We start from the raw sequence: 17,985 nt of genomic DNA on the forward strand, positions 1-17,985 counted from the left end.
GAAACTCACAGAAACTGCTGAAACATTGGAAAGAAATATTCCAAACAATCTTCCCCATGCAGCACCAATCAGTAAAGATGGAATGAAAATTCCACTGGATACTGCTAAACCATATGTCCAACACGCAAGGAAAAAGTAACTTAAAGTGAACAAGCCCAGAGTCAGAGGATTGTATGAACCTGTAAAAAAATAGATCCAAGTGATCAGTAAATACCATTCTTGATCATTATTAAATCATGTTTACTTTCCTATTCAGTTTTACTTTAACTTTTAATTTGCCTCTTTGAATATCAACGGAATTGCCCCTCACGCACAGAAATAGAGTTGATAATTTTATCAACGCTTATTGAAAATATAGCGATCAAAAATCATAGCAATCCAAAGATGTGCAGGTCAGGTAGATTGGGCATGCTAAATTGCCCATAGTGCTGGTGCATTAGTCAGGGGCAAACATGGGGTAAGGGAATAGGTCTGAATGGGTTACACTTCAGAGGGTCGGTGTGCACTTGTTGGGCTGAAGGACCTGTTTCCATACTGTAGGGAATCTAATCTGATCTAATATGCGGGAGGGGTAAAGAGAGAGGGTAAGCAAGCCAATGAAAACAATAACTAGGGGCAAAAATTAGTAGTTGAAAGTCTGTGTGTTATTCCATAACTGACCTGGTTACCCAATGGTGATTGGTTACCCAATGGTAACCATGCTGAGAGTTTGTTTTTGAAAGCTGAAGATCAAATTCTGTCCTTGAATCTTTCAGCCATTTAGTCGCTATATTCAAAAACATATCTGCCTCTCCTCCAAGATCTTCCTCATGGCCCATCTTTTACTTCAAAGTTTTTTGGTCACTTTCTGATGTCTGTTTATATTGCTCAATACTCTATTATTAGACCTTTGGATATTTTCTATATTAAAGGCTCAAAATAATATTGAGATAATTACACCACCATCCCCTCACCTCCATCCAGGGCTCCAAACAGTCCTTTGAGGTGAGACAGAGGTTCACCTGCCTCTCTTCCAACCTAGTTTATTGCATCAGGTGCTCCCAATGTGGTCTTCTCTACATCAAGGAGACCAAACACAAACTTAGGAAACAGTTTGCTGAGCATCTCAGCCAGGCCTGCAGGGCTGACTGGACCTCCCAGTCATCGCCCATTTTAATTCCCCTTCCCACTCCCTTTCCAACATGACCATCCTTGGCCTCTACCATTGCCACAACAAACCAAAACCGCGAATTGAAGGAACACTACCTCATCTTCCACCTGGGCAGTCCACAGCCTGGAGGACTCAACACTGAGTTCTCCAATTTCAAATAACCTCCTTTCCCTCCCCTGACTGCTTTCCCAACCCCTCCCCCTCCCTTCCACCTACCAGATCCATTCCTCCCATTGACCAACCAGGTCATATGCTCTGCCTGTCTTACCTGTTCCCCACCTTACCACCTGCTCCCACCACACCCTTTATCTGCAGCTCCCCTGACACCCACCCCCAGTTCTGAAGAAGGGTTACACCTGAATGTCAACTTCTCCACCTCATGATGCTGCCTGGCTTGCTGTGTTCTTCCAGCCTCCTGCAGGTCTACCCTCAATATGAATATTAGCTGCATTGTAGATTAGACTCAAGGTCCAAGTTGGACATTTTAACATTGGTGTATTTTATAATCATGAAAATAACAAACTTGTTTGCTGTAGTAGCTTCAGATACACAGTACTGTTCAAATGCGATTCGTAGATACAAGTATTCGTTGCTCAGAAATGAATCTTTACGATACAGAAAAACTCCAATTAGATTCATTTTTTTCCTCAAACTATTCAGAGACTTTATTACATGTGTCAAGCAGGCCTCCTGGCCCAGAGGTAGGGAAACAAACTAGAACAGGTGAAGCATATGGAAAATATCATGCGAGGACAAACTCAGGACAGCATTATGAAGACAGTTAATGCCCATTTTTATATGTTTTAGCACATGAATACGGCATACTGTTGTGACCAAGATGGGAGGAGTGCACTTTCCCCACTCCGACTGCTCCATGGATCACAACATAAAATTGAAAACTTGGTTCTCAAAACAGCCAATTGTATCTTTGCAGATGCAGTCACTCAGAAAATGACAAACACTGAGAGGCTTCTCACTTGAAAGCAGCTGAGCCAAGGATCCAGGTACAACACTAGACCGACACGTTTTGTTTTCCAGAACAGGAGAACTGAGCTGGGAAAGTTTCTTTTTATCAACAGGCTTCTCCTTAGCTACTCGCAACAATATCCAAAGTGAAAGCTGGAACCTGACAGTGGTATGTTCAAGCAGGTGGTTTCCAGTAACCAAGCAATTATCACATGATGTGAGACTACCAAGAAATATCTTGTTTTAAATAATACTCCAATATCCTTTCAATCACCTCTTAAACATTCAGGTATCCCTAGTCATTCAAATCAAATTCTCAAAAATTATGAAAAACAAAACCTTCTCAACAGTAATAGTTATTTTACAATCTATATAATTCAATGGATTAAAAGCTTTAAGAAAATGTGTAGAATTTGCAACCTGAAGTGACAAAATGATTGTTTAAATAACAAAATCTATGAAGCAGGAAAACATTTCAGAAGTGTCAGTTTAATGAAGAAGCAACATAGCTATGTCATTAATTCATGAACATTCTTGAACAACACAAATGCAACAAAACGCTATTTCAAAAGGTGGGCTGTATTGCCAAATTTCTCTAACACTGACCTGGGGAATCGTGAAACAGACTTTGAACACTCTTTTCAGGAGTGTTAAAGAAAGCGGTGGCCATCGCATTGTATTCTCCATCTGGACAAAATAACTGAAATTACAAAAGTTATCATTAAGATAAATGTTTCAAATGAAAACAAGAGAGCAACTGAAATATTGGATGATTGTAATATGTGCATAGCTGTTTACATAGTCAGATAAATAAGTCTGAGGTATAGTTCAACCACCTAAATACCTTCAAAGCAAAGACCTTCTTTCAGCAGAAGATTCCAATATTCAGTTTCTTAAACACAGTTTCCATTTGCGAGTAGCAACATGAACAAAACATTGAATAAACAGTTAATGATCACTCAGAATAGCTAAATATTTATTGGAAACTTTTTGGAATGTACTTTGACATGAAAATATTTTTCTGGTAGACAGATACCCAGCATCCTTGTTCCCAAGGATAAAATAGTATATTGTATAACAGCTTGAAGCTTTTCACGGGAAGTAAATGTCACTGGCTACATCAGCATTTTTTGCTTATGCTGAATTGCCCTGAGAAGGTGGGACTGACCTGCCTTTTCAAACCATGCATTACTAAGACCATGACAATAAACTGCAGGATCAGAACAGACTATTCAGTCCACTGAGTCTGCTCTGCCATTCAATGAGACTGTGGCTGATCTGATCAACCTCCAGTCTCCTTGCCTGAATTTTCTCCCATAGTCCTTGATTCCTCGTTGATCTCAGATTTAAATAACTAGCCCTTACTGTGAGATGATGCCCTCTGGTCTCAGACTCCCACAAGGAGAAACAACATCTAAATATGTACTGACAAGAACATCTCAATACCTACTCAAAGAATCTAATGTGTTTGGCACAAAGCCATATTGAGGTCAGAAACTAAGTGATCCTGATAGCCAATATTATTCAATAATAATGTTTATTGAATAATTTGTCAATTAACATAGTTAAGCAAAAAATTGTTTAAAAATTTGAATTAAACATCTTTGGCTTGATTTGTTACAACTTACTTCTAATTCAAAGAATTTCAGAGGGTTTTAAACAGAATGGGGATGAGTATTTTACATTAGGGGAGACTTGGAGAGAAAGTACAAGACAATAGTAGATATATTGAAAACTACAACATAAAAAAAGGACCAGAAGTTACAAGCGTAAGGTTGCACTATCAAATCTTGTTAAAGTCAGGAAAATTGTTGATAAGACAGAATTAAATGTTCTTTATCTGAATGTACTCAGCATTCGTAATAAAGGTAGATGATTTCATAATGCAATAGAAGTAAATTTGCTTGATTTAATAGCGATTACAGAGATAGTTGCAAAGCAGCCATGACTGGACCTGTACATTCAAATAGTGTACAATTGGATGGATAGGAAGAAATGAGAGGGTGGTAACATAAATCTGTCAATAAAGGAGGTGATCAGAATAATAGTGATAAATTCTTGCTTTGGAACTTCAAGATGTACAATTTGTGGGAAATAAATAGTGAAGAGAAAAGTCTATGGTGGGAGTAGCTTAAAGGCTCTTTGACAATAGCTATACAACAGGAAAGAGTAGAAATCAGGAAACAATGTGAGCTTGCAAGGACAGGATTGCAACATTAGTGGGCAATTTTAACCTTCATCTAGATCGAATGAATCTAATTGATAATGGTAGCCTAGAGTTTGTGTTCAGAGAGAATTTGGATAGTTTAAAGGAACAGGATGTGCTGGAACCAATGCAGAGCCAGCATTTAGACCTCAAAAGTATAATGAGGCAGGATTCTTTCAAGGCCTCACAAGTAAAGAATCCTTTTAGTAAGAGCGTTCATAATTTGATAGAATTTCATATTCAGTTTGAGGGCAAAATGTGGATCTGCAGCTTGAGATCTAATATTAAATAATAGCAATTTGCACAGTGCAAAGGATAGTGTTGGCCCAAGTGAAACAGGAAGAGAAAAAGGTTTAGATAGTAGAAAACTATTGATAGACTTGAGAGATATTTCACAACTCGCAACAAAGGATATGACCCATTGAGAATGAAAGAGCTTACGAGAAGGGTGCACTGTCTATCAATAAAATTAGATTTCTAAGAATGTTTGAAAGAAGAGATGTCCAATGCCGGAAAAATTTATGGCATGTTAAAGGATTGGAAAAATGTTAGGAACCAGCAAAGAACGATTGAAAGAGGGAGAAATTGCTAGGAAAACTAGGAAGTAATATTAGAAACAGAAGTAAAATCTTCTACAAGTCTATAAAAAAGGAAGAGTCGCTAAAGCATATTTTCGACACTTAGATACAGTGGCTAGGGAATTAATAGTGGGAAACAAGGAAACGGCAGAAACTTTGAACAAGTATTTTGAATGCATCTTCACACGTGAAGCCACTAGAGGTATTAGCTTCTGATTATTTTCTAAAGGGAATTTTTTTTTCTAAATCATTAAATCAATGGAAATAAAGACTGACAAGTCTGCATCCTAGAGTCTTAAAAGAAGTGGCTGCAGAGATAGATGTATTCATTGTGATCTTCCAAAATTCTCTAGATTCTGGAAAGATCACAGCGGATTGGAAAACCACAGCGTAGCACCACGCAAGAAAGGAGAGAGACATGCCATCCAGCCTAATACTGGGAAATGTTAGAATTTACAATATTAAAGAATTAAGTGCAGGAATTAGTTTGGGAAGGTATAGCCAAGTGGCATTATCACTGGACTGTTAAATTCAGAGACCCCGATAATGTTCTGGGTATCTGGGTTCGAACCCCTACACTGCAGATGGTGGAATTTGAACTCAATAAAGGAATTCAATAGCAATTAAGAGTCATATGATGACCATGAATCCAATACCAATTGTCAGGAAAAACCCATCTGGTTTCCTTCACTAAACTCCTTTAGGGAAGGAAACTACCATCCTGACCTCGTCTGGCCTACATGTGACTGACTCTTAACTGCCCTCTGGGCAATTAGGCATTGGTAATAAATGCTGCCTATCCAGTGATGCCCTCATCCCATGACTGAATAAAGATTTTAAAAATTGAGGGAAAAAAAAATCACAAAAGTAGAATCAACATGGGTTTTATGAAAGGAAATCACACTTGACAAATTTGAGAATGCAACAACGAGGGTGGATAAACGGAAAAACAACAAATCTAACATATTTGGATTTCCAAAAGTATGATTCAATAAGACTGCAAATAAAATATTACTGTATGAGTCAAGAGTTCATAGTGAATGTGACATGCTAGCATGGACAAAGTATTATCTAACTAGCAGAAACCAGTTGGAATAAAGGATCATTCTTAGTTTGGTTAAGTATAATGACTAGTGTGCCACAAGGAGCAGTACTGGGATTCAATTACTGACAACTTCTATTAATGACTTGGGTGATATGATCCTACACGATTAAAATATCTCAGATACAGAAGCGAATTAAGTGCTCCAAATGCCATTAACCAAAACCAGTTAACTCAGCACAAAATGCATGCAACATAAACAGAACAATTGGGACAGATATTTTGCTGCTTTAGTTTGTGCAGCAAAATGTGAAAAGATTTGCAGAAGTGACAGTTTTAGATTCCTTTTGTATTATCACTTACATTCATTGTTTTCTGTCTAAACAGTGCAACATTTTTGCAACAGCAGACAGGTTATAGAAAAAAATACAAATTGCAAAATTGTATGCTGGCTTACTAACGGTTTCACAGGAACATATCCAAGTTACTATTGGTAAAATTAAAATTAACATTGGTAATTGAGATAATCAAGTCATTTAGAATAGACTGCTGAATTCAAGATATTAACAAATGTCTAAAGCTGAATTATGACTGCAAGTTTATTTTCTTGCTCCTGGTCAATATTCTCCCTTCCACTGCTGTTTAAAGCACTGGGTATGGGTACACATATACTGGTCATCTTTCAACACCTTAAGGAGCTATCTTTTGTAGAAAAGCCTTCAAACCGGATTATAGAGAATATCACAATGCTGCTCCCCCCAGTGTTCATTCATTACCAGAAACAGATCACTCAGCAGTCATCAGCAATGTAAATCTAGCCAACATTCTATCCCTGAACTAAGGGGGGAGCTATGACAAACTGTTGCAGCTGTACTTGTGTTCCAACATTAACTGGAAAATTCAATCGTTACATTTCCATCTTATTTTCTTATTGCATCTATAGTTTCATGCCAACTTTCTCTCCAACCAAAGGAGCTGCGTTATTAAAAAGTGTTCTCTGAAATCCAAAATTCAGAATCAAAAGCTTGCAGAAATGAAACAATAACTTACTTGGAGTGGATATTTAATAGGATCTTCTCCAACAGGCTGGCAATCGTATGTGTATATAGCATAAATCATGATAAAGGAAACTGTAGCAGTCACTGCCCCAACTAGCACAGCTTCAATTACTTGCAAGCAGGGACGATGAACATACCTTTTTAGACAAAATAAAAGCAAATTAGCATTTTACTATCTAATTGCATACTGTTGTTAGAAATTAGTATATATTAAACATGTATTTCTATCAACTTGAAATAGATAAAGAAATAAGTTAGTGCAGTAAATATGTCAGTCTCCCAGAGAAATGCTTAAGAGCTTGTTTCTCTAGAAATAAATCAGTGAATTATTTTAGATGGTGTAGGCTGTAGTGAGTCCAAAAAGCAACCACGGTCTGATGATGTCATTACAATTGTATGTTACAACTGGATGGATGTTTTAAAAGAAACAACCATATTTCAAATCTGTGTTTGGACTTTCAATTAATCTTAAGGAAGATGTACACTGGAATGTAAAAGTTTACTCACAATAGACAAAGAATAACTTGAATCACCATGGTTCAATCATTCAATAAAAAAAAATGTTCAATAGCGCACTAACAGGCCTTATGAACAGCTTTGGGCAGAGATTAGAAAGAACCAGGCATGAAAATAAGACTTCAGATTGTGAAATGAGTAATGTTTGAGAAGAGAAGATGGAACTGACCGGGGGATCAGAATGAGATGAGATAAAGAAATATGTAGGGTATGATAATCAAGGATAAAAATGGTACACGTGAAAACTCAGGAAGATAACATTGTGGGTGGGTTTATAGTTTCAAACAAAAATGTTGACATTTTACTGGGCATCTTATAATAAATTAGACCTTTATAGGGCATCTTCCTTCCCATGGAGTAAGTGAGGACTGCAGATGCTGGAGATCAAAGTCGAGAGTATGATGCTGGAAAAGCACATGTCAGGCAGCATCCAAGGAGCAGGAGAATCAACGTTTCGGCATTAGCCCTTCAACATTAGCCCCAATGAAGGGCTGATACCCAAAATGTTGACACTCTTGCTCCTCAAATGCTGCCTGATCTGCTGCACGTTTCCAGCACCATACTCTTGACAACTTCCTTCATATGGCTTTACAAGCAGAGGCTATCACCACAGTGTTCAGATAGGTTCCTTAACCAGTCCAACACTTGCTAGGTTGCAACTGTAACTCCAGGATGTTGCCCTCAAATGTCAGCTGGGACATTATTCAAATCCACAGATTTGAGCTGTGGAATCCCTGACCAGAGTGGGGAGATTTTGAGAAGCCACTTGTACATCAAATGGTCAACTGTACTAAGCACATCCAAATACTCTGGTGGAGGTTGGGACGTTTGGTCAGAGACAGTACTTTTATGTGAAAAATAGTTTTTGCCCAAGTTCTCCTCCAGGTTTCATCAGTGTTATGAAATTTAAGATGTCTGATTTACAGACAAAGTGGACGTTTTCTGACCCATACAGCAAATGGGTGAGTAGGTGAGGGGCATCCATGGTGCACTAGAAGTTATTTGTGTTCTGCACATAGTTGGAGGGAGAGGCAACATTTGAGGGGACTGGTAATCACCGAACTGGAGCTGATCTCAGAGTTTCAGAGATTAGCCGCGTTTCATCAAGCCTGATGTGATATCTCATGACTTGACCTTTTTAGCAGTTTTTGGAGGTTTGATGCTAAGTGAAGGAATGGTCAAGGTCATGCAGCAATGTTCGTCCACAGACAATAACATTTAGAAAGTGGTGACCCTTTCATGTGGAATGCAAAGTCGATAGACTTGGTCATGTTTGCTTGACTTCTCCACTTATACAAGTAGACAGCATTTTTTAAAACCAGTCAGAACGTCACCCAGTATGGACAATATCATTGGTGCAAATACATTGTGATGGTGACTAGACTACTCAGTTATATAGATACTAAAAAGAGTACATGCCAGGGCACTGTCCTGTGAAAAGACATTATTGAAAAAAAAAGAACAGCACAAGGCAGAAAGCTTTATGGAACTTCACAGTAGGTAAGCAGTTGAGGATGATTAGAGTCTAATGCTCAAGTAATTTAAAGCTGTGAAGATTGAGCACCAGGATGATAAGCAGTGAAAAAAGAAAAGGAAGAAAGAGTTGTTCTCACAAGCCAACCATTGTCCCGCTGACAACTTCCTTACTTGTCACAGTCATGTGTGTCTTTGCTGCCTATATAAACTGAATACATTATTACAATATTCTTGTTTCTTAATAAAATCCTCTAAAACTACATGGGATCCTAACATACTTTTGTGGCTCTTGAACTAAATCTTACATTAGTCTTCAGTTCAGTGTACTAGAGAAAGGTAGTTCAAAAATCACAAACAGAATTTATTATTTCAATCAGATTACTGTGAATGCAAAGAGAAAACAAGTATACATTCTCCACAGTGGCAGAATGCGCGTGGGCCAGAGGCAAAAAGAGGAAAATAAGATTAAAGTTCAAAATTTAACATTAAAACCAAACCATAAATGCAAGCTTAAAAATGAAATCAACTTGTTTTTTTTCTGATCATCTATGGTAAACTGAAATGGTTTTCTCTCTAAATGTGAAAAGTAGAGTCATCATAGTCTTATTGGAGCACAAGATCCTAATGATCTCTCAGTAGAGAAAAACAACTGGTGCCAGGTCAACCTGATGTCACCACACCTCAGGAAAGGAAAGAGGTTGAGAAGGAGTCCTTCATGATAACCTCAAGCAGTGTGGAATTGAACTCTCACTGTTGGCATCACTTGCCATTGCAAACCAGCCAAGTGAACCCCTTTGGTTTCTATATTGTATCAGAAAACAAAATTAATTTATAGAATTTTGCATCTAAAGTATCTTGCCAAAACACTACCGAGAAAGAAATGGAGATTTAGTGATGTTAAAACATGCAATGTTTTTGCACAATTTACCTGATTCTAAACATTGTAAGACAGTAATTCAACCGATTAAACAAAGCTCCTAATATGCCACCTAAGGGTTACAAAGAGAATACTGTGTGTTAACAGGCTTTTTTAAAAAATCTGCCAAATATATGTCACCATTGCAACTAAAGTCAAAGACAGATTAATCACATTCATTATTTGTAGAAAAAGATACCATATACATGACTGAAATGTTCAAATGGAACTTAGGTAACTAGACATCAATAACCATTACTGCATGACATTTCATGTTGCTGCACTGAATATGTATAAATTATCTGCAGTTGATGTCCAAACAATAATGTCCGAAGATGAAGCACAGGTTGCTAACTTACCTGTTAAAGTCCCTATTCCAGAAACGCCCGTAAAGAGGAGCAGGGGACAAATTAGGCAGATAACAGAATCAAAAGGTCCCATCAGGGAAACCATCATAAGGACTCCTTCACCAAATTGTTTGGAAATTACTTTTTCCTGCATGTTTAAAACATACAGCTTGACAAACTAACAAGAACACGAGAAAGCTTATGTAGAACTACATTCAGGTCCTCAAAAGAAGTGAACAAACACATAGGTGGAATTATAAAACCAGTTTAGAGGATCATTCCTAATAAGTTGATATGAAATACCACTGATATTTACCACATGCAAAGAACTGAATTTCAATTAGCTAATAAAATCTGTTATCCCAACAGAAATCAAAGTGTTTGCTTCGGTTTTCATTCTAAACTTGATCGGTCTATTGCTGCACTATACCAAAAGAGCTCTTTAGCTATCTTTCAAAGAATTTCTAACTCTCAAACAGACACCTCACTTTGTCTCAAGTTACTACAGCTTGGCCTAATAGTATTTTGATAACTCAAAAAGTATAGAAGCCATCATGTCATGACATCCTATTGCTAGAACAAGCACTTAACATTCTAGCAAGGTTCCAGAATTAAGATCATTCACCACAAGAGATGATTATTTGAAAACTATTAAAGACCATTCCCTGTCAGAATCCTTAGTGAGTTTTACCATGCTCTGCATCTGAATAACTTTTAAGCTTGAAAAAGACTTTAGGTGAGAGCAGGTCAACCACATATGCTCTAGAACATCTGGTCTATGACTAAATATGACTCTGATGTATCAGTTAGGATTGGAACAACAGAAAACACTTCAACACTGCAGAAGGTGAGGGGATCTAATTAGCAAAATTGTCTACTGCACAAACGAGATAGCTCCTTTAACTGTTTCTTGGGTACAGTTAAATGATAATTTCCTGTGTGAGGCGGAGTACTATAAGAATACCTGCCTGTCCTAGTCATAGAGAAAACTATATCCAGATATCAGTGAAAGCAAAAGATTGCAGATGCAGAAATCATTGCTCTGAAGGTTGTGTTACTAATTTTGGAAGGCAGATGGAAAGAGGAGTTTTAGATACAAATAAAATTCTAAACTACAAACAAAAACCTTAAAGCAGCTATTGCATAAAACACACTTGGAGAAAACTAACACACAGCTGAAAGCGATAGCATCACAAGAGTCTCATTAAAGCCATTCAGCTAACATTATCAACCATAGAAAACAAAGAGCAAGCAGTTCAGAAAACCTAAGTAAAATCCTAAAAAAAGTCAGTTATCCACAATCATGCAGGGTAAAATCAAACATGTCACACAGATCTTCACAATAACATTGATGCATGGCTCAAAGCAGAATGATTTTATAGTTCTAACAGTTGGCTTGTCACAATAGTAAACAATAGTATTCAAACGTACAGAAACTTAATTCCACTGTCGTGAATTAATGCATTTCCAGAAAAATACAAATGCTAAATCAAACTTTTATGCTTGAAATATCAAAATCATATTTGTCATCTTATTTTAACATACAACAATAGCAATTCATATCAGATTTTGTGCATGGTTACTGACTTGCTGTAAAAATTTTATGAAAAGTAGCACATTTGTTCGTATTAAACTGCCTACACCATTGCAGTGGTAAATAATACGTACCAATTGCACCTACAATGATAAATATAGGAATTTCATACCAATTATACTGTACAGCCTGTAAAGAAAACAAAAAGTGAAGAAATTGAAAGCAAAAAAGAAATTAATTATACTTGTATTCACAGATTTGTACTCATTTAATGATTTCTGGGTTAATGGATGCAATACACAGGACTTTGTCAACAATATCTAGCAATATTAAAGATAGTCAACCAAGAAAAGTAGGTGAACAGCCAAAGATTATTGAGGGACCCCATAATGATTGATAAGGGAGTTAACGTAATTTTTTAAAATTACATAAATATGACTGTACTAACCACATGGTATTGATAAAACAGAAACAAAATAATACAACTAACAGTGATAGGTTAAAAAATATGCCTGGGGGATGCTTTCAATCTACCTATCCTCTTACAAGTCCATCTCTATTTAAAACTCCACTAAAATTCTGTTCCCATCCTAATAAAATCCAGTCAGATAGTATCTTAGCACATTATCTTTAATGTCACAACTGGGAAAATGATCATCCCACATAAAGAATTATAAAAGTTTCAGTCTTAGCCATATACAAAAGAGAAGAAATCTAGTTCTTTTTTTCAACTCAAGCTAGCCCATCTTCTGCATACTTAGCATTTTTAGTGCATTTTAACAAAAAGACCAAGAATAAAACCAAATATTCCAAAATTACTACACTTTTGCTTTCAAACTGTTATTGAACATAATTTGTCTAATTTGGGCATTAAAAATTCAGGTATTTTCTTTTAAATTGCAAGACATAACCAACATTTTCCCACAAAAGTATTTGACCCCCAACCCACAAAATGAGATTAAATTATTAAATCTCATATTATATTAACTCTTCTTCCAGAGTGGAGGGAAATATTCGATTGTCCCTCATGAAATGAGAAACAGAAGTAATATTGGGTGTGATTAAAACATAACTTCCAAATGACGTGTCTTAAGTTGTGTCATCAAGAAAAAGTAAAAAGTATGGAAATTAAACAAATAAATTCAAATTTGCACACAGTAAAATACCTGGACATTTCCTCTACACGTTTTTAGTACAATCTGTAAATACCAAAGGTAATTTAAATAGGAGCAGGACATTCTAAGCAACAAAGACAATCTTATCAAGGCAGATGGAAATTAATGTGGGTAAGTTGGGGGATCATCTTTTACTGTCCTAAGAAAGATAATTCATGTCCTTAAATGGTGAGGACTGAGGAACTATAGAGAAGCAAAGATTTGGCATCAGTAATGGCATGTGCGGTGTGATAAGGGCAGTGCTGGTTACTGCTGGTCATTTTACAAAACTGATTATCAGTGAGAATCCACTCACAGCCTCAGTTATGCCTGAATTTCTTGAAACACACATTTGCACCATGTTTATAAGGTGGACAGTGAATTGAGGCTCTGTTCAACTAGAATACACTGCATGTAAGTTTCATTGTTGGGAAGAGAGTAATGCATGGAGAGAAAAGAGCACCTTTCACAATTAACTCTCATGGAAAAAGCAAATCCCCTAAAGTATTAATTTTAATTGCAGAGTTCTAAAAAAAACATTGTACATTTAATTCTAATTTGAGAGACTGCAGGACTGCAATCACTATAATTTAATTTGATTTGTCTTTTGAAAACTTCCAACTTGACATGATGCTGTCAAGATACCATTAGAACAGCTGCAGCACAGGAATGAAGCAATTTGTTTCTTTCATCAGTGAGCAATATTTATAGTAATCACCATTATTACAGAAATGTAGAAGTAGCTTGATTTCTATGCTTCAACTACACTTTTGATGCCTACAATGGAATTTTGACATTGCACTTCTGATGTAACAAACTGCTAATGGGACAAAGAAACTACAAAATATCATCCATTATTCTACTGTTTCTTACCTCACTTTGAAACCGTCCAAAATTGATCAGACCTGGGTTTGACAGGTCACCGGGTTTGCGATGGTAAATACTCAGAACAAAGTTCAAAGTAAATGTTGAAATCATTGAGGCAAAGAACTGGAACAAAGAAAATTTCCAAGAACAAAATTTAATGAAAAAGTGACAAGAAATCGATTAAAGAGACTTCACAATCATCAAATACCTCCCAATGAAGTTGATTTGTACCTATATTAAATGCTGGATTGTTATCAGTTTGTCCCAGTATCTAAAGAATATAAAATTAGAAATTAGCCATGACAGTTACATTGATCCAATGGTTGAGTATCATATCCTGACTGGAAATGGAGTGGCTGCATCCAGATGTCCAAGACTCAGTCTCCAAAAGAATTGACAATTATTCCTCTCAACTTTTTTTGCATACAGACGAACCGGCATTCGATTATCCAAACAAGATCATGACACCCATGCTGTTCAGATAATTGAGGTTCCTCTGTATATTGCTTCAACACTGCTCTCACATCTCAAAGTAGATGGCCAGCAACCAGCCTTCTGAAACTATTGCCAATGTCATAGGTTATCGGTGAGAATTTCATTTTAAAACTTTTAAAGTGTAAATATAAAACAGTTTATAGTTATATATTACGCTAACACGGGCTCGCATTTAAATAATAACTGAAATGTAATAATGCACTAAAACATATTAGAAGTGTAACCAAACAGAATTCAACTCAAGGGCATGCAAGGACACAGCACCAGGCCAGACGACAAGGTTGGTCAAAGTGATAGGCTTTAAATGAGGAAGAAAGCTAAAGATATTTAGGGAGGAAATTTCATAACTTAATGCCTAGCAGCTGAAGGCAAACCTGAAACAACGAAGAGACTTGAACTGGCCGAATTTTGGCTGCTCTGGGAGCTGGAAGAGGTCACAGAATAGAAAAGGGTGAAGTCAAAGAGGGATTTGAAAATATCAATGCTTTTTGTTCTTTCATCACTGGGACTGTTGACTATAATAATAATTTGAAAGAATTAAATATGAAATAACATGCCATATTCATTGCATGTTCCTCCAAACTGTCCTGAAAATTGGGAATGCCCTTCAAAAACATAGGTCCACAGAAGAATCTAAGGCTGTACTTGGACAGATCTAGAAAAAAAAAGTCCTTTGGGCAAGGACACCAATCTGAAGGGGCAAAACTCAATTGAATCAAATGCTCCCATTTAACTTACAGCTCCAATACCACTGGAGCTGGGGGAGGGTGAGATATGGTAATTTTTAATGGACCATTAATTCCTCACCCTGAGGATATGAGATCACATCTCACCATGGCAGCTGGTAGAATTAAATTATCTATAAAAGTTTGGAATTGAAAACTTGTCTAAATAATAATGCCACACCATGTCCTTCAGGGAAGGAAATTTGTCATATTTACCGGATCTGGTCTACAAATGACTGCAAACCCACAGTAATATGGTTGGCTCTTAACTGCCCTCTGAACTGGCCTAACAAGCCACTCAGGATGTACTAAAGCTATTACAGAAAAGTTATAACATCCTGATTCACAGAGCCACCAGAAATGACCAAACTAGCTCCCCTAACAATCCTGCAAAGTCCTCCTTAATATCATCTGGGACGTTGCACCAAAATTGGGCAAGTCTACTTTACAGCCATTGTCCAAGACACAATCATCACTATCCGTAGGTTTTTCATGCTAGTAGGAAAGAAAAATATAGGTACCTCAAGAAAAAGAAAACAGTGTCCCAACATACTTCAAAATGAAGAAAAGAAAGAGAAAGCGGTGGGAAATGGAGATAAATACAGGTAACTGAAAATATGGTCAAAAAGAGTATTAAGGAATATTTTGCCCAGATGGCTTTTGTTTTCAATGTGACCACAGAGATAGTGATAAATCCAAAGTTTAAGAATATAGCAGCTAAATTAATGAAGAGCAAGTGAAAACAAATCTGGTGTTGCAGGAACAGAGGATGCACAGTTACAAGGCAAGGTGAAAGTGCGGGTGGATGCATTAATGTCATCATGGGGAGCCAATGATAGACCTCTAGGCAGAGACCAAGTGGGATCACATGAGCTGAGGGAATCGTACTAGCAACAACATTGTGCCTAAACCAAGTTGGAAACATTACAAGCAGACATAGTATAGCTTTGCTTTTGGGATAGATTGTTGCCAATAAACAGTGGAAGGAGAAGAAGACGGAGGACGAGGACGAGGAGGACAAGAACATAAGCAAAAGAAAACAAACATGTGGATAGAATCTCTGATATCAACTTTGCCAGAATGATTCTGGTCTGTAGTGTGAGGATAAAGGTCTGATCAAAGTACTGCAGGGGATTTTGGAGGCACATTTATGGTTTAGATAGGACAGTAGAATGACAGAGCAAATCACTTGGATAGGAATGAGTACAGTAGTTTTGAAGAATGTAGTGCCCCATAGTAGTAGTGGCTGTGAGGTAATCTATTTTATGAAGTTCATTCACTTACAATACGCCATGTCAGCATTTGATTCCAGAAGGAAGCCCCCTCCTCCAAACTGAAGAGAACACCACCTACGAAGTAAATTTACATAATATTTGAAAAATCACAAATCATATCAAAAGGTAAATCAGAAGATTATTCAAACAAATGCATCACCAGATTGGAATGCATATGAAAATGCTTTCACTGCAAATTATCAGGGCAAACTATTTTTTGAATAATATTTTAGATGTCAGAATGATAGGTGGCTCTCCAAAAACAAAAAGAGTAAAGTTTAATTCTATTGTGGTTATCAAACTGTAAATATTACATCCATTAGTACCTTACAAGGACAGTTGTGTTTTGGTGCTTTACTTGTGAGCAACTGTAACTACCCAAACATATTTTACACTTCATGGCCAAAACGAGAATGCTGCCAAAACAAAAAGGGAACTGATTTCAAGCCCTAACTCCAGTCACAAAAAGATAGCATGCTGGTCAATTCCCATGACAGCTCCCTCTAGACATATTTCATGGAAATAGTTGACTACTTAGTGCAAATTCAGGTCCAATTTTCCACCTTTTTAAAACAAGTATCATTTACTCTTTTGAAGAGCATTTTTAAAGATAGAAGGTTTACATGCATGAAACATTCTTTTTTGACATGGAAAACTTCAAGTGAGCAAATAGTTTTGATGAAAGGTGATTGATCTAAAATGCAAACTCTGTCTCTCTAGATACTTTTTGATCTTTTAATATTCAGTATACAAACAGCAAATTCCTCAATGTCCCTTACCTACTGGGGCGCCAAACGCAGCAGAGACCCCTGCTGCAGCACCAGCTGACACAAAATCTCTTTTCTCAGTATCTCTGCGAAAATACTCAAATATCTGAAACATAAAGCGAAAAGACTGCATTCATTTTCTATCACTTACTTTAAAGCTATAAAGTTTGGCTTCTCAAACTGAATATTCAAACGGTGCTCTAGCCACAACTGCCGCGATACACTTTCAGACTAAAAGGCTTCTTCAATAACTGGCAAAGACCTTCCTTTCTAGAAGTGTATCAGAATTGTTGGGTCTACATAAATTAAAGACAAATGAATAGGTAAAATTTATACCTATAAACAATGTACAGAGCCCAGTAAACATCTCAATTAATTTCTCCTTTTCCTAACCACAATTAGATTAGATTAGATTACTTAGTGTGGAAACAGGCCCTTCGGCCCAACAAGTCCACACCGACCCGCCGAAGCGCAACCCACCCATTCTCCTACATATACCCCTTACCTAACACTACGGGCAATTTAGCATGGCCAATTCACCTAACCCGCACATCTTTGGACTGTGGGAGGAAACCGGAGCACCCGGAGGAAACCCACGCAGACACGGGGAGAACGTGCAAACTCCACACAGTCAGTCGCCTGAGGCGGGAATTGAACCCAGGTCCCTGGCGCTGTGAGGCAGCAGTGCTAACCACTGTGCCACCGTGCCGCCCACAATCTAGTAATAAAAAGTCATTTGTTAGGACAGAATTTGAATATCACTTAAGAATTCTTTTTGAAGCTCTTCATCTTGAACAAATTCAAGGAGGGAATCAAATTTATATTCTAGGCAAGAGTGTTGATTGGTAGGCAAGTGGACTCAATGGTATCGGCATTGGTATGAGAATGAAGGCTAGTTAGCTTATTTGGCTGTA

At 37.2% G+C, this 17,985-nt stretch overlaps 1 protein-coding gene across 1 annotated transcript in view; it reads right to left on the reverse strand.

Moving 5' to 3' along the window:
* The window catches only part of clcn7 (chloride channel 7), a 77,874-nt gene that overhangs the window by 21,841 nt on the left and 38,048 nt on the right, over positions 1 to 17,985 (reverse strand). The window contains exons 10-17 of the mRNA XM_060840693.1: positions 17,084 to 17,177; positions 16,315 to 16,379; positions 13,817 to 13,933; positions 11,924 to 11,978; positions 9,921 to 9,981; positions 6,993 to 7,137; positions 2,723 to 2,816; positions 10 to 179 (exon numbers count right to left, since the gene is read on the reverse strand). Coding sequence (XP_060696676.1) covers positions 10 to 179; positions 2,723 to 2,816; positions 6,993 to 7,137; positions 9,921 to 9,981; positions 11,924 to 11,978; positions 13,817 to 13,933; positions 16,315 to 16,379; positions 17,084 to 17,177 — 801 coding nt within the window. The remainder of the gene's footprint in view (positions 1 to 9; positions 180 to 2,722; positions 2,817 to 6,992; positions 7,138 to 9,920; positions 9,982 to 11,923; positions 11,979 to 13,816; positions 13,934 to 16,314; positions 16,380 to 17,083; positions 17,178 to 17,985) is intronic.

The sequence above is a fragment of the Hemiscyllium ocellatum genome, chromosome 20, assembly GCF_020745735.1.
Source record: "Hemiscyllium ocellatum isolate sHemOce1 chromosome 20, sHemOce1.pat.X.cur, whole genome shotgun sequence".
NCBI classification, from domain to species: Eukaryota; Metazoa; Chordata; class Chondrichthyes; order Orectolobiformes; family Hemiscylliidae; genus Hemiscyllium; species Hemiscyllium ocellatum.